Source organism: Aotus nancymaae, unplaced genomic scaffold (genome assembly GCF_030222135.1).
Source record: "Aotus nancymaae isolate 86718 unplaced genomic scaffold, 86718_ANA_hifiasm-v0.15.2.pri h1tg000008l, whole genome shotgun sequence".
NCBI classification, from domain to species: domain Eukaryota; kingdom Metazoa; phylum Chordata; class Mammalia; order Primates; family Aotidae; genus Aotus; species Aotus nancymaae.
In genome coordinates this window covers 54,284,051-54,306,531 of record NW_026988419.1, presented here as the reverse complement: position 1 = coordinate 54,306,531, position 22,481 = coordinate 54,284,051, and the positions used below count along the sequence as shown (strand labels likewise).

General features: G+C 38.6%; 1 protein-coding gene across 12 annotated transcripts in view; it reads left to right on the top strand.

Annotated features, from left to right (window-relative positions):
- Positions 1-22,481, top strand: part of OSBPL6 (oxysterol binding protein like 6) — a 140,236-nt gene that overhangs the window by 42,046 nt on the left and 75,709 nt on the right. For 11 of the 12 annotated variants that reach the window (XM_064373304.1, XM_064373303.1, XM_064373308.1 and 8 more), the window contains exon 4: positions 9,713-9,926. In XM_064373304.1, the coding sequence (XP_064229374.1) occupies positions 9,825-9,926 (102 nt within the window). In that variant the 5' untranslated portion in view covers positions 9,713-9,824. Of the gene's footprint in view, positions 1-9,693; positions 9,927-22,481 lie in introns of those variants that run through there. The other variant, XM_064373305.1, reaches the window with a different exon arrangement.

Here is a 22,481-nt window from a genome sequence, read left to right as displayed (position 1 = left end):
TTAACGCCACTGCATCTATTTCCTGTTCCTAATGTCTCTCAGGCCCCTATAGCACCATTAGCAGTCCAACAGGCCTTTTCTTAGGACAACTAAGAGATTTTATCTTGGGAATGTTGAACCCTGTACCGTCTTTCTCTCCAGCTCACTATTGAACAGATAGGAAACTCCAGTCCTCAAATCATATGGATTATTTTAGGTTATCTTTAGGCAAATATAGTAAAAGAACTAGACTGGGTACAGTGGCTCACACCTGTAATCCTAGCACTTTGGGAGGCTGTGGGAGGATTGCTTGAGCCCAGGAGTTTCAAGACAAGCCCGGGCAGCATAATGAGACCCCCATCTCAAAAAAAAAATTAGAAAAGAAAAAGAACTAATTTGAGGGTAGATATCTATAGTCTGCTAGCACAGTCAATGTTACTTAATTGATATAATGGAAGATTTAAATCTTAACTAAAACGATAAGCTCAGTAAACAATCTGAATGGCTTTTGTGGCACATGACATTGGACTATAATGAGAAAAGTGCCATAGTCCCCAGCCTCATAGATCTTACAGAATCAAGTCAAATAAATACAGTGCAGTATATGTTCAAAAATATATGTATGTTTGTATATAGAAGTAATAGATTGGAGTGACAATTCTATTAGGTTAGGAAAGATTTTATAAAGAAGATGAAACTTGACCACAAAATAGTATAAAATTAATATTTGCTTATTGTAGAAGTCATTATAACTGGTGATTCAGGAACTTTTTATTGTAGTAAAATATATATAGCATAAAATTTATCGTTTTAACCACTTTGAAGTATCCACTTCTGTGCCATAAAGTGCATTCACATTTTTTGGTATCCATCACTACCATGCATCTCCAGAACCTTTTCTTCTTGCGAAGTAAAACTATGTGACCGCTAAACATGTACTCTCCCCATTTCCTCCTCCTCACAGACCTGATAACCACCATTCTACCTTCTGTCTTTATACATTTGACTACTCTGCACACCTCATGTAAGTGAAATCATATAGTATTGTTTTTTGTTCTTTTGTGCCTGGCATATTTCACTTTAAAATGATGTCTTCAGAGTCCATCTATGGCATTACACGTGTCAGAATTTCCTTCCTTTTTAAGGCTGAATAATATTCCATTGTGTGGATATAACCCTTTTTTTAAATACATTCATTTATTGATGAACACTTGGGTTGCTTCCACATTTTGGCTACATGCTGCTATGGACATAGTTGTACAGTATCTAAACCTATGCTTTTAGTTCTTTTAGGGCATATACCTAAAAGTGGAATGGCTGAATCATAAGGTAATCTATTTTTAATTCTTCGTGTGTTTGTTTGAGACAGGTTTTGCTTTTGTTACCCAGGCTGGAGTACAGTGGCACAAGCTCAGCTTACTGCAACCTCCACCTCCTGGGTTCAAGCAATTCTCCTGCCTCAGCCTCCTGAGAAGCTAGAATTACAGGCAAACACCACCACATCCAGCTAATTTTTTATATTTTTATTAGAGACAGGATTTCACCTTGTTGGCCAGGCTGGTCTCGAACTCCTGACCTCAGATGATCTACCTACTTCTGCCTCCAAAAGTGCTGGGATTACAGGTGTGAGCCACTGCACCTGGCCTATTTTTACTTTGTTGAGGAACCTCCATACTGTTCTCCACTGCACCTACATCATTTTCTATTCCCACCAGCAATGCACAAGATAGTTCAAGGACATTTTTAACCCAAGTCATTCTGTTTGCTTTAGCCAACTCCTCAGAATGCCTCAACTCAGTGCAGAAATGGTTGTTCTGACTGCAAATTCCTCCAGAGAACAGGACACGTACTGTTGAAATCATATAGTGCTGTAGTAAGAATTTGTACATACCCGGTGATTTATGAATCATCATTTAAGGTCACAAAGTAGGGCAAAATATTTTGTTATTTCCTATTGTTGCCAAAAAGTCTTTGTACTGTGCTGACAATTGATATCTGTTAGCAGTCATCAGAACATATTTCCCAGTATTAGTTTTCTGTTAAAATATGAACTATGACGTTATCTGTTCTTTCTTTCAAAACATGTTGGCAAAGGCCAGAAACCAAATGATGGATCAAAAAGTGACTGACAAGTCTTGGAAAATTAGTACTGGTGAAATGATCACTTAATATGCATTTAAGCCTCTTCCGTGTCTTTTTGTGGCCTTGATAGCTCGTTTCTTTTTTGCACTGAATAGTATTCTTACTGATGTTTTTAAGACCCTTTTTGTCATTGCATAGACTAGTTTCTAGAATTCTTGTCTGTTCCATCTGCTTTTCCTGGCCCTGTACTACTGCTGTTAACTAAGTTCGATGTTAAATAGCTTTAGTATGTGATAGGGTAAGATATCTTTTATCATTTTTTAAAAATATTTTTTGTTATTCTCACACTTTTGCACTTCCAGATGAACTTTCCTTTCTCTTCCTTCCTCCCTCCCTCTGTCCCTCCCTCCTGCCCTCCCTTCCTTTTCTATCTTTCCCTCCTTGTGAAGCAAAGTTAACCTGTAAGCTGTATAACCAGAGTAGCCCAGATGAACTTTAGAATAATATTGCCAATTCATTAAAAATCCTGTTATGATTTTGGTAATGATTACATTAAATTGTGCCAATACGAGATTAATAAATGTTTTACAATATTTAATTAACTGTAAAACTTATTTCAAATACAAAATTCAGATTTATAGCTAAACAAAGTAAAAAAATATAATTCCTCTTCATTCTTTCTTTTTCCTTTTCCCACCCATCAGTTTGAAGGCTGCCCACAGAAGGAGGAGGGTTTGTCTTATTCATTTACTTAGTAAGGAGCCTAAGAAGAGTGCAGAGAAAGTAGAGCCTTGTTCAGTTGAAATCAGGAAACTTGCATCTAGGATTTTCTAATGAGGTTCCTCCAAATTCTCTGTCAATAGTCATGCAAATGTTTAAAAAGGCAAACTCCCAGTAACTCAAACAACACTAGCTTCAAATAGAATAATATAATGTCAAACTATGGAGGACTAGACTCCAATTTTATGAAAGCTATATATCTCAAATTGAGGAAAATCTAGCCAAGTTTTGATGATGACAAACCTTATCTTCACTCGCAGAAGAGGAGGTGCCTTTTCTTATAGTCTTAAAAGCTTGGCTTTTCTTACAATTTGTCTTCAAACTTTGAGATCCTTGTAGGTCCCAACCAGAAAAAGGGGTAGCAGCTCCTCTCTCTTGCTCTAGAAACCCAAGTATAATTCTCCAAAACTCAGATCAAATCACCAAAATAGAGAAGACTGGGAAAAGAAAAATTTGGTGATTTCTTTTTGTTGTTGGGTATGGTGTTGTGCCAGTTCCTAGTTTACTCCAGTAGGGAAGACACCACATTCTGGAGGTCAAAGAAGAGACCCAGAGACAGTGAACGAGATGAAGGGTTTTTTGAAGGAAGTTACATACAGGGACAGTCTAATGATGGTGGGCTGGACAGGAGAACTGCTGCCATTTATAAATTCATGCAGTTTACATGGCATTTTCACTTAGCAACCTCCATCTAGCAACTTCCATTTAAACCAAAACCTCGATGCCCTGTATGACCTGTGTTCCAAGGGACGGGCAGGGAGTACAGATGTTCCTCATAGACAAGGAGTGACACTCCACATGGGTCACTCCTTTATTCCTTTGCCTGGGACTTTGCACACACATTCTTCTTAGACCGTAGGGTCACTCTCAGGGTATGCTTAAGTTATTGCTGTCAGATGCACCTGCCATACAGAGGTCAAGAGAGGTGAGATGAAGGTCTGCTTGTTTGTTTGTCTGTTTGTGGCGGGGGCAGCGGGGACAGGGTCTCGCTCTGTCGCCCAGCTGGAGTGCAATGGTATGATCTCAGGTCACTGCAACCTCTGCCTCCCAGGTTCAAGTGATTCTTGTGCCTCAGCCTCCCGAGTAGCTGGGATTACAAGCATGTGTCACCCTGCCCAGCTAATTTTTGTATTTTTAGTAGAGACAGGGTTTTGCCATGTTGGCCAGGCTGGTCTTGAACTCCTGTCCTCAAGTGATCCTACTTCCTTATCCTCTCAAATGCTGGATTACAGGCATGAGCCATCATACCCGGCCCCATTTTACTCTTAACTGTCACTTACAGACTGTAGGTTCCAGCGTAATTTAGAGAAACTTAAAGGGAAATGGAAATAGAACTTTAAAAGGAGAATTATCTTTCAAATTATTATCAAATATAAAAGTCTGTTAAAACCATGTACAAGTCAGTACGCTGCAAAAGCTAGATTATCAAGCAAAAGCCATCAAGCATTAAAGGAATCAAAGAAGAACAAAAAGAATAAAAAGTACAAAATGATATGGCAGGGGTAAGATCAATTATTAGTTATAACATTAAGTAGAAATTTGAAATACTTCACTAAAATTAGACTTTTTGAACAACCCAACCTGATCATTACTAGAGGGACACATAAAATATAAGGAAGTTCAAGTGGGAAGGATGGACAAAGTTTCATTAATCACTTGCTAGCAAAAAGGGAACAGATAATATCAGATAAAGCAAAACAAGTATTGAAAGGGATGAAAAGGGTCATTTTTATAATGATCGAAAGTAAATGTATAACTGTTACAAACTCTTCTGTGATAAATCTTCTTGTTCCAAAATATACTGAGTACAACCTAAATGTCCTAAAAGAAGAATGGTTAAATGTATTGTGGTATATCTGTGTGGCGGCCTTATTGTGATGATTAAGAATGGTATTATTGAACTGGGCGCAGTGGTTCATGCCTGTAATACCAGCACTTCGGGAGGCCAAGGTGGGTGGATCAGAAGGTCAGGAGTTCAAGGCCAGCCTGACCAACATGGTGAAACCCCATCTCTACTAAAAATACAAAAATTAGCTGGGTGTGGTGGTGCGTGCCTGTAATCCCAGCTACTCAGGAGGCTGAGACAGAAGAATCACTTGAACCCAGGAAGCAGAGGTTCCAGTGAGCCAAGATCACACCACTGCACTCCAGCCTGGGCAACAGAGTGAGACTCTGTCTCAAAAAAAAAGAAAAAAAGAAAAAAGAGAAAAAAGATATTGTTGAAGTTTCTTTGTTTATCAAAAAAGCCATTAGTGATATACTGTTGATCGAAAAACCATACTGCAGATAGTGTGAATGTTATTCTCCTACTTTGATTAAAGTAGAACCAAAAATGTTAACAAGGGTTATTTCTCAGTGATGTAACTGGAGTCAATTTAAATATTTTCAACTGTACTTTAAATCTTTTTCTATAGTTTATATAGTAAATTATTATTGTACCCAAATATCTGCTGCCTCGCTTACTGGGAGAACTGTAGTTTCATCCATCATTGACCTTACCTGGGCCATATGACTTGTTTTGGCCAATAAAACGTGAGTGAGCTAACCTGTATCACCTATGAGCAAAAGCTCTAAGAGCCATCTTATGGTTCTCCAGTGGCTCTGCTCTACCTCTCCTGGGGACTGTGTGTCAAGCCTGGAATGAAGAGGACTCAGAGTAGGTCTGCAGCTGACCTAAGGGACGTGCAATTGATCTAAAAATAAACCTTTCTTGGAAGCAGAGAGACGGGGCCCTAACCTGCCAGTGCTTGATTTCTCAGCCTTCAGGACTGTGATAAAGAGATTTGGGGCTTTGTTGTGACACATTACAACTAGCCCAGGGTAAGTGGTCCCCAATCTCAAGTGTTTTTCTGGACATGTACAATTTATGATGCCTTTGAACAGCAAATTCTAGAAGTCTTCCCTACCAGCTTTTGCTTTAATTAGGTCCCTGGGTCATAAATCTGAGTTTTATGTCACTCAGTGAAAATGCAAATGTTACAGCACTTAGCAATACTTGTAGTGTTCCCACTGTTACAAAGGAAGAATGAGACAGAAAAATTAGATGTTCAGCTCTCTCATTTTGCTGTTATTTTCAGCCACAACACTTTTCTCATTGAGTATAGTAATTATGTTGGTATTGACTTTAAAATTTATGGCCTTTCTTTGGTTTAGAATATTGTTTAGGCAATTTCTGAAAATGTTCTTTTATGGAGATGAATTTTTTTATGTTATAGCAATTCCTACACTCTAAGAATAAATAATAAGTGGGTGTGACCTTCGCTCAGAGTTTAGATTTACTTTTATAATGCATTTGAAAAACAGCAGGTGGTCAAACACTTGATTGAAGATTGGTTAGAATAATTTTTGAAGGTCATCTCATTCAACTTGATATTAGGTACTTGAAACCCTTTCTATTAAAAAACTAACAAAAATTCATAGAAACAACAATAACCTCAAAAACAATTCTTGGGATGAATTAAGTTCTCTTACTTTTTCTTCATTTTGCCATTATTCAACATATTTTGTAACTGTAGTTCAACTGAAATGTTGCCCTTTTATCGTAAACAAGTTACCCTGAAAATGTCATATTAAATTAAAACAAAAATCAAAGTGTTAGCGTTGGTGTTAACAAAAAAAGTACAGTTAAAAAAAAATCCAGCAGAGGAACTATACCTTGGATTGAGTGTACTTCCAAATGTATAACAGTTTAATGAGTTAGGTTGTTTCAACCTCTTCCCTTGGGAGCACTTGAATGCATCACAAAAGTACTTCCCTTTTGGCTCAAGAGTCAGTATCTACTTGTAAAACATCTTGGACCAGAAAGCTAAATACTTCAAATCAAGGATCCAAGCAGTGTCTCTACATTCTGTTTGCTGGCACCACAGCTTGGCATCAGAAACTTTACTCACTTATTAGATTGCCTTCATAAAATAAAAAGATTAGATGGCCGCCTATCAAGTGGAGGTTTATTACTACCTTTGCCAATACTAGTGAAACTCATCTCTAGCTCACATAAGAGATATGCAGTGCTTTCCATTTCTATTTGTTCAAAGGCTAGTTTTGTTTCAAGAGAAAGTCTCCCAGTTTGGAGGGTAAGGAACTTTTATTTTTCCTGTGGTGACAGTGAGTTGAAATCTTAAGACTGGATTACAAGTTCTATTCATTAGAATGTCCAGTTTTCCCAGTTTATAAAAATTCCCCCTATAATTATTGGGATTGTTCTTTTAGGTATTCTCTATAAACAGGTGACCATTAAAATCCTGAATAACACATTCAGGGTGACATAATCCGTTAATATTATGTTACAGATTTTTAAAAATATAACTATAGACCCATATAAAATTTCATTTACTGGCACATGTGAAATTTACATGATCTGTAAAGGATCTGATTAATATATTTGTATCATTACCATAGTCTATTAAACATTTACATCTCCAGCCTAGATTTCCCTGAACTTCAGACCTACGTTTCCAAGAGTTTGTCCATTTGAATGCCTCAGCAATGTCTCAAACCACAGTCATGACGTTCCTATGGATCATAGGTTTCCTTTGGCCATTTCTTGCTTGGAATGCCAGAGGCATGAGAGTTATCCTCAGCCCTGCCTCCCCTGCCATGTCCAGTCACACGCCACAGGACTCAGTGTTGGAATTTCTGCCACCACTCTACCATCCTCTCCTGAGTCCTGATTGGGCCCCCCATCTTGTTTACTTCTCCACTTGGAGTCTCCCCATGGAGAGTCACCCTTTAGTAACACAAATCTGCTTACGTCTTGATGTCTTCTCATGCTTATGATAAAAATCAAAATGCCAATGTCTTAGTCCACTTGTGCTTCTATGACAGAATACCCAAGACTGGATAAGTTATAAAGAACCTAAATTTATTTCTCATGGTCCCAAAGGCTAGGAAATCAAGGCACCAGCAGGGTAGGGCCCTGTCGCCTCTCTGCTCCCAAGAGCATCCACTGGAGAGGAGGAACGTTGCATCCACTGGAGAGGAGGAACCCCATGTCCTCACATGGTAGGAGAGCAGAAGAGCGAGAACCCACTCCTACAAGCTGTATTAGTCCATTCTCATGCTACTAATAAAGACATACCCGAGACCGGCTAATTTATAAAGGAAAGAGGTTTAATTGACTCACAGTTCTGCATGGCTGGGGAGGAAACTTAAAATCATGGCAGAAGGGGAAGCAAACAGGTCCTTCTCCACATGGCAGCAGCAAGAAAAAATGCTGAGCAAGAGTGGGGAAAGCCCCTTATAAAACCATCAGATCTGATCTCTCATGAGAACAGCATGAGGGTAACCACTCCCATGATTTAAATTCCTTCCCATCTGGTTCTTCCCATGACATATGGGGATTATGGGAGCCACAATTCAGGATGAGATTTGGGTAAGAACACAACCAAGCCATATCACAAGCTATTTATATAGCGACACTAACCTGGTCATGAAGGCTCCACCCTCATGACCTAAATACCTCCCATTAGGCCTCATTTCCCAATACTGTTGCCTTGGGGTTAGGTTTCTAACACATGAAATTTTGGCACATACGTCAGACCATAGCAACTGTCATGGCCTACAAGGTCCTGCAGGGACTGGCCTCTGTGTTCTTTGACCACCATATCACCATCTCTCTGACTCTAGTCATATTGGCTACCACTCATCTGTTGATCATGTCATGCCACACACCCAGGTATCTAGTTAACTCCTCATCCTTTGGACTAATGGATCTCTGACGCCCAGATCCATTAGTTCACCTCACTCGCTGTCTTCATAATGCCCATGTATCTCCATCTTTTTTTGTTTACTTGATTCACTGTCTCACCCTCTGGACTGAAGTTCAGGTCTCACTTTTTTGTGGACTAAAGATTGATTTCTGTTTCCTGCCAACAGCTTTCCTTCCCAGCCCATTCTAACAAACCTATACAAGTGTTCTGGTTTCTGTACTTCCTTAGCATTAAGATGGGGGCTAGAATGTGGCCTTCTTCTTATAAGAGGATAAAGTTCACTTTAATTGTCTATCTTTTGGGAAACATTATTTTTTAAGCTTTTAGTGTTACACCATAGTGCTTACCTTGTAACATTTTTTAGCATAGCTGTGTTGGAGACAAGGCCAATTTGAGAGTTTCTCTCTGACACAAGCTTTTAATATTAACATTAACAATGCAAACCTTCCTTATGTGAATCCAAGTAAAAAAATTGAAGTGGCTGTTGACTGTGTATAAGTGAAGGAACTCCAGTTACCCCTGCTCTAAGATACCCTGTCAATCTGTAGATGTTTGTGAGCATGTTGGTTGTTGAGACTCACATGTAGGCATGCTGTAGTTTTGAGGTACAAATAACTGGATATATGTATTCCTTGATCCTTCACAAATGATAGTGGATCACAGGATGTACATAATATGTTAACATAATGCATTAACTGTTTTATAACTGACTACTTTGTGTTGGATTTAACCGTCCCATACATGGCATAGCTAAACTAAACTGAAGGCAAACATGGACCGAACTCATTCTAGTCCATTGGGTAGGATAGATTACATTTCTGGAGGAGAATCTTTGGCATTAGGGTCTCAAATACAGCATTATAATCTGCTTTAAAACAAAGAAAATGCAAAAGGACAGAATATGACTTAGCACATGATTTCTTCCCATTTTCCTTGTTGACAGTCCTTTTTTTTTTTAGCCTATTAACACTTTCATCTTCCACCTTAAAATCTAGCGGAAGAAATATTCCTAATTTCTCAGAGTTCTTCCTCTCACTAACACAAATTAATATTTTTTCCTAAATATAATTATTTTAATTTGACTTTTAATGACTTATATGAGGCTTGTTTGTTTTGCTTTTAGGTGGTTTGGACACCCTTAATATTTGACTGCTCTTTTCTAGTCAAACCTGATTCATGAAATGGAATGAAGCTGAAAAATCATCTACTTCTTTGTGGATTTGAGAGAAGATTGGGATGATCTTAAGTGCATAAAACTAGGCTTTAACTGCAGCAATGAGTTCAGATGAGAAGGGCATCTCCCCTGCTCACAAAACATCCACTCCAACTCATAGAAGTGCCTCCTCTTCAACATCCTCCCAAAGGGACAGTAGGCAGGTAAGAGAAGAGCATTAAGTGCCTTTGGTTATTTTATGCAAATGCAACACCATTGAAGTAGGATGGGGTTGCTAATTAATTCTAAAATTTTGTTGTAAAGTCTTTTATTCCAAGTGAAAACTCATTATTTTCTATAGATACATCTGATGATCTCATGAAGCTCCCACTCTTGCTTCTCTGTGATTTAGGACTGTTTTGGAATGCAGGCACTGAAGGCTGGTAGGGTGGCTATGGGAAGCCCTGCCGTCTTTTCCTCCCTGCACCTGGAGGGGTGCCAGCATCAAGAACTTGAACACTCTTCATTCATGGAGGTGGAAAGGGAGCTATGAACTCCGTGAAGGACTTCTTTCTGTAAGACTCTCACTGGGCTGCCAAGCACTAACCTGTGTTTGGTATTTGTGGAATCTGGTAACAGCTAGATTCAGGAATTAGGTTACAGATAAAACTGTAATGTCAGGAATTAAGAGCAGTGAGAACCTAATGTTTACAGGCAACAGAGAAAGTAAACGGTTATTCCTTAATAATGGTAGAAAACACCCATGGTCCTGTTTGAGCCAATTTTGCAAGTTATTTTTGTTTACAGAGTTAGGCCATTACCATTTAAGTGGAGATTCTGGTGGCAGGGTTATGTGAGCATTCATCGTAGGAATGTTCTTCATTGTCCAAATAGGTGGTTATTTCAGTCAGGACAGGTCTGAGCTAACTATTTTCCATCATAATTTGTCTTGTGATAGTATCTTAGTTGTGAACTGGAAATTTACAATAAGTGGGTGTTATTACCTTTTTATTAAAGCTTTTCATTTTGGCAACTTTCAATTAGTGAGCATTTGTGTAGGTTCTCCTTCACCTCCTCCACCCCTCACCCCCGTTTTGTGTGTTCAAAGCATATTGCCTAGTTTCTAGGAGTGTGAGCATCAGTTACTCGACCGGCCATTATATAGACATGGGTCTTGAGACAGCCACTTCCATATATGAATTTATTTTAGATAGTGCAAATATACTGCTGGGGATGCTTTTTAGGAAACCCTCAGCCTCAAAGCCTCCCAGCACTCTCCCTTTTTAGCAAGAAATTCCATGGGAATCTGTAAGAACCCAGGAGTGCTAACGTGTACATCTTTCATGGTCCTAAGGAAGGTGTTTCTACTCCCAGGATCTTGAGGAACTTTTGACACTGATATATTGTGTTATTGAGTTCAAAGATAACACCTATATTCTGGTCATTAGAAGTAGTCATGCCATTAACTAAATCTGTGATATACACAGTTATAATATTTACTGTATTACATTTATAGAATCAAAGAAAGCAAGAGTACCAGGAATGGAAACACTTTTATATTAAGTAACTAATGTATTTTGAGATGCTTTCTAAGTTTGCAAATTTAGTCTACCTTTGTCTGCCCCACTGTTCTCTCTTGTTATGGCTCCTCCATTTTTCCCTTCTCTGGGCATTTAAACAGAGAGACGTTTTAAGCAGCATGACCTTCCTGACTGCTGGGAAGAAGGAAGGGGTAGACCCAGCTCACCCTGGAGAATTGTGGCAAATGGAAAAGACGGATGACTGCGGTAGAAACATCTGTGTTGTTACTCTGCCTGTTGCACCTGAGTTCCAGGACGGACATGAAAGCAACAGGGAAACACTGAGACCCTGGTGTGCCGGAGCATGAAGGTGGAATGTGTGACTCCTCGCTGGCTTGTAAATGGAAAGTTTTATGATGGGAATGAAAGGAAGGATGAAGGTGGAATGTGTGACTCCTCACTGGCTTGTGAATGGAAAGTTTTATGATGGGAATGAAAGGAAGGATGAAGGTGGAATGTGTGACTCCTCACTGGCTTGTGAATGGAAAGTTTTATGATGGGAATGAAAGGAAGGATGAAGGTGGAATGTGTGACTCCTCACTGGTTTGTGAATGGAAAGTTTTATGATGGGAATGAAAGGAAGGATGAAGGTGGAATGTGTGACTCCTCACTGGCTTGTGAATGGAAAGTTTTATGATGGGAATGAAAGGAGTGTGTCTGTACATTGACAATGAGTTCTAGAAAAGTAAGAGACACTTTTCAAAGGGTTGTTATTCTTTAAGGAGAGAGTTTACTTTTATTCCTATTTATCTCAGCAGGTAGAAACTCTCCCAAAAACTTTCTCCTCTGGTTCCCTCCTGACTCCTGTTTTGTGTCTGTCTACCTCCCTCAGGGGAGAGAAGAATAGGAGAGATCAATTACAGTTCTGTTTTCCTTCCTAATCTCAATCACTGTCTACACCTCAAAATTAGCTTATGGAACTCAGACATTTCGACTGATCATGTGATGTGATGTGATGTAGTGTTTTTTATATGCATCTATTTTTGTGTGATAACTGTTTTCATAGTGAAGGGACATAGAGAAAGTGATAAATTTGTCTTCATTGAATCCTTTCCATTCTCCTGATTTGACTGACATCTATGCAGATGGTGCCAAATTGCAAACTCCAGCCCCATTTCTCTCCTAAATTAGGATCTAGTACATAGCTGAGAATACAGCAGTATCTTAATGCACATTATTTCCCTTTCCTTCTCAATTTCTAGTCCTAAGTCACTAATGAATTAAGTAGAAATTGAGCATTTCTACTTAAATGCACTACCACTTGAGTGGTACCACTGTGTCTTAAATATATATAAACCAGTTTGCTATCAGGATAACCATTCTCTTAGAGACCCAGGGTCAATGCCTGCCTTTTTCCTTTGCCTCTCCCACATTCAATAGGTTTAAAAGTCCTATCGATCATTTTTTCCTTCATAATATTATAATTTCCTTCTATTCCCACTGTCAGCTCCCTCCTCCAGTGCTCATCACCTCTACCTAGGGTCCTGCAGAGGGCACTTGCCTCACCATCTCCCTTATGGCCTCACCATTTCAAATTGCCTGAGTAGGGCAGATTCATGCTCAAAATCCATCAGACTCTTTGCTACCTACACAGTTAAGGCCACAGTTTCTTACTTGGAACCCCACGTCTAGCATGATCTGGTCCAGGCTTGTGTTCCATTTACCTCCCAATCTTAACAGCCTTATGTGATCTGATCATAGTCCCTAAACTGCCCTGTCTTTATCTCTACTTGTCTTTCCTGCATGGAATTCCCACCACCCTCCTCTGGACCCGATGCCTCCCTATGCATCAAAGACCAGCTCATAGGACACTGCCGCTGGCCACACAAACCCACTTTATCCTCTGCTTTCTCTGAACTTTTATAGACATTTTTGACAATATTTGACAATTCCATATTGCTTATCTTTTTATGTACTGATCTCCTCAACTGTATTGTGAGCACTCTTAAACAGACTACATACTCTAAGTCTTCAGAGACCAGACTTGCACCTCAAATGTTGTAATATATTCTGGGGGATATACTTTAAAGACCTGCAACAAGATTAGTCTTGCATTTTTGTTACAAATTTTCCATTCCTGATTTATTTGTCCTTCTCTTCTTCGCTCCTCGTGGATAAGTAAAACAAGGAACATCTGTGCATAATGGTAGTTAGCTGCCCTTCCCGTCACTACCTTAGATAGCATAATTGGTAAAGAAGGCATAGGAGCTAGGAAATAAAGTGACTCAGTGCCGCTGTGATCTCACTAAGTGTTTCTTCACCAATGATAGCGTCAAAACTCCTCTTAGTTATTTAACAAGTTAGAAGACTTTAATAATTGTTCCATTTGCATTTCACTAAATCTGATATGAGCTGTTAGAACAGCTAACAAAATTGGCTCTGTGTGTGTGTGTGATCAACTATAACTCATAAGCTGCAATAAATATATTACCATATGCCCTAAAACTTCCAACGAGGGAGCATAAGGGTTGTTGATGTAACATCTAAGACTTACCCATAAACCAGCATTCCCCAAAGTGTGTGCCGAGGAATGCTTGCCCCTTGAGACGTTGCATTAAAAGAAAGTTCTTCTGTCAAATAAGTAAGAGAAATGCTAAACCAAATCTCTTTTGCAATGTGCATTACAAAATTAAGGACACCAATAAGTCCCAAAGTAAGAACTTTTTATTTAACTGAGTAATTCTTGAATTTAGTAGACTATGGAACTTTTTTCCCTGTAAGATTTGATTGTTAAAAATTCAGATTCTTCCATCTAAGAAAAAATTAGAAGGTCTAGGGACATTGATCCCAGATTTCTGGTGACAACACTAGACTGGGCTTAGTAGTGTCTTCCAGTGTAGTTGGGATATTTACTCTTTGATCAGCTACAGTCTTCAGCTGCCCTCAATACTTATTTATATTGACTGCCTTGCCCTTGAAAGCATTTGAATTTGTATGCCCTGATCCTGGATGTCAGCAGGTCAGTCACAGTAATATTTAACTTACCAAGGGTGATCTCCACTTGGATTTTAAGAAGGCACCATAATTTTAACATGTCCAAAACTGAACTCTTAATTTCTCTCTCAAATCTACTCCTGCCCAGCTTACAATGTCTCAGCAAATGACAACTCCATTGTTTCGTTTGGTAAGAAATCCAAGAATCATCTTGTTGGTTCTACCTTCAGGATGTACCTGGAATCTGACCACTGCTTGTCACCTCCTCCCCCTCCACCCTGGTCGGAGCCACCATCATTTCTCACCTGGACTGTCGTCATAGTTTTCCAGCGGGTCTCCCTGCTTCTGTCCTTGCCCAACATGCAGGTCATTCTTTACAGAGCAGTTGGAGTGATTCCTTCACAAACTAAGTCAGATTGAGCCACTCTTCTGCACCAACCTCTCCAGTGACTTCCCATCCCAATGGGACTTCCCAACCCAATGGGACTTCCCAATATTCAATAGTATTGAATTGCTGACCATTGTCTACAAGGCCATTCATAATCTGGTTCTACCTGACTCTCTGAGCACATCTCCTACCGTGTTCCCTTTACGTGATTCTCTCCAGCAATTCCTCAGATGTGCCAAGAACATAACCTGCCTCAGGGCCTTTGCACTTTTGGTCCCCTCACCCTCACCTGCTTTTCGTCCAGCCATCCCCAGGTTTGTCACACACTTGGCTCAGTCTCCAAATGTAACCTCTTTGGGCAGCCTTCTCTGCCCTTCCCTGCGTGTACTCATCTCTCTTTGTCCACTTAGCTGGTTTGATTTTTCTTTAAAGCATTAACCACCACCTGGCACGTTATCTATTAGGTTTTATATTGTTTCTTGTTTATGTCTGTATCCCCTTCCTCTGTTCCCTAACACTGAAATGCAAGCCCCATGAAAACATGGTTTTATTTCCCTCAGTAATGTATCCCTAGCACCTTGTACAGCACCTCACATTTGGTATGCTCAGGATGTACTAGAATGAATAAATGAATGAATGAGAAGTCAGGATGGAGAGAAGACTGGGAACTCAGCTCCAGAGGTCTTGATAGCTGCAAAGTAATAATCATGAAGTCAGGAGATGACAACAAGGAGAGAAGATGATATGGTTTGGAGTTCCAAGTCCCACAAGAGTGGATTTGAGAGTAGATGAAGGATGGCCCAAAGGCAGCAGAGAGGAGCTAAAGAGCACAGTCCCTTCCTCATGCTCCTGAGAGAGGACATGTGATGGAATAAGTGGAATCACGTGAAGGGCATGGTAGCAGAGAAAAGCAGAGAGCTGGGAGCATTCTTCTGGACAGGTGTTAAACATATTGGTGGGGGTGGGAGGTAAGGTTTTATTTTATTTATTATTATTATTTTTTATTGAAATGGTGTCTTACTCTGTCACCCAGGCTGGAGCATAGTGGTGCAATCTCAGCTCACTGCAACCTCCACCTCCCAGGCTCAAGCGATTCTCCTGACTCAGCCTCCCAAGTAGCTGGGACTACAGATGAGTGCCACCATGCCCTGCTAATTTTTGTACTTTTTTTGTTTTGTTGTTTTTGAGATGAAGTTTTGCTCTTTTTGCCCAGGCTGGAGTGCAGGGGCACAATCTCGACTCACCGCAACCTCCACCTCCCAGGTTCAAGTGATTCTCTTACCTCAGCCTTCCGAGTAGCTGGGATTACAGGTGCACTACCACACCTGGCTAATTTTGTATTTTTAGTAGAGATGAGGTTTTACCATGTGGGCCAGGCTGGTCTCGAACTCCTGATCTCAGGTGATTGCCTGCCCTGGCCTCCCAAAGTGCTGGGATTACAGGTGTGAGCCACCATGCCCAGCCTATTTCATTTTATTTTTGAGACAGGGTCTTACTTTGTCGCCCAGGCTGGACTGCAGAGGCACAATCTCAGCTCACTGCAACCTCTACCTCCTGGGTTCAAGTAATTCTCATGCCTCAGCCTCTTGAGTAGCTGGGATTACAGGCGCCCGCCACCACACTTGGCTAATGTTTGTACTTTTAGTAGAGACAGGGTTTCACTATATTGGCCAGGCTAGTCTCAAACTCCTGACTTCACGTGATCCACCTACCTCAGCCTCCGAAAGTGCTGGGATTACAGGCATGAGCCAATTAAGGGCTGATTTTTAAAAAAATGTTCATAACCAGCACTGGTGATGTTTCAAGGAAATAGACACTCTCCTGCAGTACTGCTAAGACTGTTTATTGATATTACCTTTTTGGGGTGAAATTTAGCGATATGTATTTAAAGTCTTTTTAATAAAAACTCATACCACAGGACCCAGTAAATCAACTTCTAAAAACATGTGTTCTAAGGAAACAATCAAAGATACCTGTTAAAGATTTCAGTTAAAAAAATGTTTATCAAAGTATTTTTATAGTAGTAAAAAAATTAGAAACAGTCTAATGTTCGGCAAGGAGGTATTTAAATAACCTCTCTCATAGCCATACAGTGAAATATTGCACAGCTGCTAAAAATGCTTTTGAATATTTAATGGTGTGGAAATATTTTACTTTTAAAACCTCTGTAGCCACAGGTTCCAGATCTGTGGATTAAACCAGCCATTGTTGAGCCGTATAAAGGGCTACATACATAACATCGTTTATGTAACCAGCCATGGATCGAAAATATCCTCCTTGCAACAATACCACAGTCAAAATAATGCAAATAAAAAAAATACAGTATAACAACTATTTATATCACATTTACATAGTATTAGGTATTATAAGTAATATGGAGATGATTTAAAGTATATGGAAAGATGTGATAGGTTATATGCAAATACTACACCATTATGTATAAGGAACTTGAGCCTCTGTGGATTTTGGTATCTGCAGAAGGTCCTGGAGTCAATCCCCCAAGGATACCAAGGGAGAACTGTGTTGCTAATTGAAACCAAAAAACAACAACAAAAAAAACAGACTATTAAATTGAAAAAATATACAATTTTTGTTTTTAAGAATTGGATATATATATATATGTGCATTGAAAAACAGCTGAAAGAAAATATACCAAAATATTGAAAAAATCTATTGCTGGTTATGAGTGATTTTAATTTCTATTTTTCTGTTTTCCCCAAAAGATTTATGCAATGAATGTGTTTTTCTAAAGGTCATATTTTATGAATTTGTGTGTCCATATCTTTAAAACAGCATTTGGAATGTAGTAAATATAGTAAAAATATCAGCAAACATTAAATATTGTTATGTATTATATTAAAATATAATGAAATTGCAAACCCTATGTTGATAAGTATAAAATTATAAATTAAATGAATATGAAGGATATTTTGCCACATGGGAAACTTGGCACAGGTTTTTCAAACCACTTTGAGGTGCTGAAGCACGAGCTGGGTCACCTTTTGTCTTCTTTCCTGCTTACATTTGATCTCTTGGTAATTTAACGTTATTATGTCTGAGCAGGAATTTAGACACTGTATATATACAGTGAATAGTTATTCTTTCATTCAGCAAATATTTATGAGAACATATTGTATATGATGAATATTTGCTGAATGAAAGAATTTATATATATAAATATAAGATCTGCTATCAATACATGTTCTCATAAATATTTGCTGAATGATAGAACAAATATGATATATATATATGAATGACATGCTCTTAGTTTACAAGGGTGATCAAAACAGTCCAACTTTCTGCCTCAAATGAACATATATAAATATTAAAAATATATTTATGGACTTCTTTTTTTTGCTTGTATTGTGAGCAAAATCATGTGAGTGATTATCATACTCAAAATCCTTATCCTGAGTAATTTTAAAAGCCTTTTAGAAAATTACAGATTAACTTTAATATTCTTTTCAGGTCACAGTTATCCTGCCTTTAAATTAACTCTACATGTTCCAGAGTGTTAGCTCTTGATATGCCCTGGTATTTGTTCATGTGATTTGCCATTTGTTTATAACGGCTGTAATGAAGCATGATCCGATTGTGTTTTTACTCTGGTTGCTGTGGTGTCCTCTGATTTGGTTATGCTGTTGAGTGTTATGAGTACAGAATAAGAAGGAAGTTCACCAGTAAGTTCTGGTTCTATTTCTATTTAAAGGCAACTGTGGGAATTAAAAAGCTATTTATTCCCATACCTTTTACCTCTTCATAGTCAATATCACTGAAATACTCTTTGCTATCAGTGGACCACTTGATGGGTTCACATGGTATTTCTTACAATACAGGGTGTCTCAAAACAGACCCAGTTCAATGATGAGGCTATAGTGGTCGAGTCATGATTCTATGCAGAAAGGGATGGAACTGTGATGACTTTGTTTTTCTCCCTCCAGAATTTCCCAGGTGTGCTGTGTGAACTTTCTTCAGCCACTGTTTCTGAAATGTTCTACTTTCATTCATTTTAAGGGTGCTTACATAGAGCCCTACTGTTAATGCACTTCAGCATCTTTCAGTGAGGGCACGATAATGGAGCAAGTAGTAGAACTGCTACTTCTTCAGCCATGGCCTTTTGGCTTTGGTGATTTTAATATTTTATGCTATTGCAAAGAAAAAAAGCTTTTTTGAAGGAAAATCCACATGCATCTTCTGCTGCAGGCATTCAGAAGGAAGCATTCTATGCTGCCATCACTGCTGTTGCTTTCCCATTAGAGAATATCTAGGCTATCTTCTCAACTCACATTGACAGCTCTCTCACCAAATTCTGATGTCCTGATCACGAGGTGATGCTGACCATAGTTACTGGGTTTGCTGGGTGACATGATGGTCATGGAAGGTACAGGTTCCTCAGTTCCAAAAGGGCTCCCAGGTGTCAGGTGCAAGGTGTTTGAAAGTCATCTTTCTGTGGCAATGGGAATGTGTAACAGTCCTAGACATTTATTCCTGTAATGTTTGTAGCTGAGATGGTAGCTGCTGTTTATTGGGTGCCTACTATGTGTCAGTCTTTGGGCAGCACGGTGCGTAGACCGGATGCCAACTCTGTGACTTGCAGTGTCTTGTAAGGTAGATATTATTATCCTCATTTTACAGATAGTGGATACTGAGGTTGATAGAGGTTAATGATTTGTCTAAGTCACGTAGTAAGTAGCAGATGAGGGTTGCTATTCTGGTCTGTAGGGCTGCAAAACTTATGTTCTTTTGTCTGCACCGTACACTGTACTCCCAAAGTAAAAGCTAGCTGACTTGGTCTCACTTCTTGAAAATTAGAAATTGTCTGGTTTGAGTGTGTTTTTGAAATAAATAAATAAAATTTTGAAATTGGAAATTAACCTGATTGTGCTGTAACAAAGAAATTATCCCTAAGATTATACCATACTTAAAGTGCTATAATTTTTTCTTTCTTTCTTTCTTTTTTATTTATTTATTTATTTATTTTGAGGGAGTCTCACTCTGTTGCCAGGCTGGAATGCAGTGGCGCAATCTTGGCTCACTACAACCTCTGCCTCCCAGGTTCAAGCAATTCTGCTGCCTTAGCCTCCCAAGTAGCTGGGATTACAGGCATGCTCCACCGTGCCCGGCTAATTTTTGTATTCTTAATAGAGATGGAGTTTCACCATGTTGGCCAGGATGGTCTCGATCTCTTGACCTCGTGATCCACTCACCTCGGCCTCCCAAAATGCTGGGATTACAGGCATGAGCCACCATGTGTGGCAATTTTTTCTTTTTTATTTCACTCATTTCTACTTCTCTATATCCATAGAAGGTTGTGGTAGAGGATGCTTTGTGATGTTTTAACGATTTGAAATTTCTGTTATTTTTGTTAGTTGACATTAGCTTTAATGTTAATGCAGAAGGCCATATTTAAATGCTTGACTCAAGAGTAAAATCTTGTCACCTTCCAACTCCAACACTTAGTGACTGTGTGCCTCTCTTAATCTCTCTGTGCCTTTCTCTGTTCAGTCAGACAGAAGATCATTTACTAGTCATTATTCAAAGGCTTGTGAAGATGGAATGCAATAATTCATGTAAAGCATGGAGACAGGAATGTAGAAAGCAGTAAATACTAACTGCCATCATCATCATCAACACTATCCTACAAAGGTTACTAGTACCACTGAAACAGTGTTGCTACGTTCAAAGTAGCAGCTATACCTAGAAGAGAGACATCAAATAGCCAAAAGCTTGAACATACTTCTGAAATTTCCGAATTATTTTGGATATTTTTCTTTGAAAATATTTTGGATAAATCTGTGAACATAAAAATAGCTTAGCTAAGTTAGTTAGATTAACAATTTCAATGGAGTTAACATTCAGAGAGCAATTGTCCAGTTCTCTTAACTACTATCCTAAATTTGTAGAAAAAGTGAGCCTATACAGAAATTTGTAGCCACAGCCTAAAATATTTCCAACAATGTCTTTATATCTTTGAAATGAAATTTAAGTATGACAAAACCCATATTGAACAGATCTCCTGGACTCTCATTTTGAGAGTCATGTTTCTCTCTGCGTGAGTTGCACTGAACCATTCAGCTATTATTAAGGGTCTCATTGTCTGTCTGTTTACCTACACCTTTGATACCAAGTAAACCAGACTACAGTCGTGTTGGCAGATTTCCACTTGCTGCCCAGGAGGTATTGAGATCAATGAACACTAACCCAAGGAGCTTATTTATACCATATTAAAGAGCTACAGGGAAATATGTGTTCCAGGTTCCTCGTTTTAAGCTAAAAATGCATCAGTTATCTCTGATCAGGGGGAACAGAGGGCGGGTAAGTACTTCCACCTTCTCTGTATGTTCTAAATTCCTTAAAAAACGGACCTGGAAATTAAGTTGTAATTTTAGCATTTGAGAGGAAACTTGATGTTAAAAGAATAATTAATTGGTTTACATAACCCTTTATTTAACTTGTTTACATAATGTGTATAATACCTTGAAGGCAGTGGCATGTGTTTCCAGTTCACTCTGAAAGAATATGAAAACAGCTATCTTGTGAAGAAAATACAAAAATTATACCACAAATTATGATCTTAAAGGAAACCTTATGAAAAGAACTAATTTTTGTAACTGAAGATGTCATGAATTTGATGTGCTCCCTAATGACTAGTCATAGCTTTAAATCTAATAAGAGTTCTGTCATTAATCCACTAGATTTTTCAGTTTTAAAAATTAGGTTTTTTTTTTTTAACTGTTTTCAAAAGTTCTGTCCTATTGGAGCATGATTTTTATAATTCCAAGATAAAGCAGGAAGGTAATTGATTGCTGAAGGAATGTTCTCTGCAAATTAGTGCTAAAAAATTTCAGAAATTTTTGACTGGATTCGGTGTACAGATTGCTATGCTAGTATGGGGTGGATTACGGGTACAGAAGATGGAATTCGAGGATGAAGACGAGCTTGTCCCCACCTTCAAGGAGCACTCAACGTAGCTAGAGGCCAGGCCTGGGTATGGTCAGTTTTAACTGTCTTCTTTCAAGTATTTAGATATTTCATTTAAAATAACGAATAGCTTGGCATGTAATTACACAACTTTAGAGTTATGCTTTTAGTTTTTAAAACCATGAGTTTGAAGACAATTCAAGGTAGTGGATTAATTTTTATTCTTGAATAAACAATGATAGGTAATAATATGCAAATATAAGACTGGTGTGTTTCTATAAGAGCTGTTGGCTTCTTCACCATCATACTGGAGGTTACATGGAGTAGCTTATTTTTTGAAGCTAGTTACAAGAATGGGTATCCGCTGGTAGTTTTCTAAATTGTCCTTTAACTTTTTCAGTAACAAATATATACATTGGTGATAATAAAAATATTCATTTAGTGCTATGTCTCAGTAAATGTTTTTTATGATTCTCTGGGCCTTGACAAATCAACAGAATTTGGGGTTTAGAAATACTGTACTATATTTGAAATGATTGATCTTCTTATTTTTCTTCCATAATATAACCTGTTTTGTAACATCAAATGGAGAAGAGACTAATATTGTGTTCTTTGTGCCAGGTACTGTGGTAGGTATTTTACAGATGTGGGCCCTGGTTTGTGTGGTTGCTAACCCTTCTGACCCACAAAACTCTGGCAACATCTTAACTATCCCCTTGTATCTGTAGAGACCAAATTCATTCTTATCACTTTAAATACACCACATTGATTTCTGTGTCTATGGCTTGATTTGGAAGTTAGGGGATTTAATTTCCTTTCCCTAGATTAAGTACTTTATTTCCTGCCTACATAGTTGCTAAGGTCAAGTTTCTTTTCATGTTTTTCTTACCATGCGTTTTGAGAGGCAGGGGAAGCACTTAGTGATGTGTCTGTGTTTTATTGCCCAGCCACCTGAA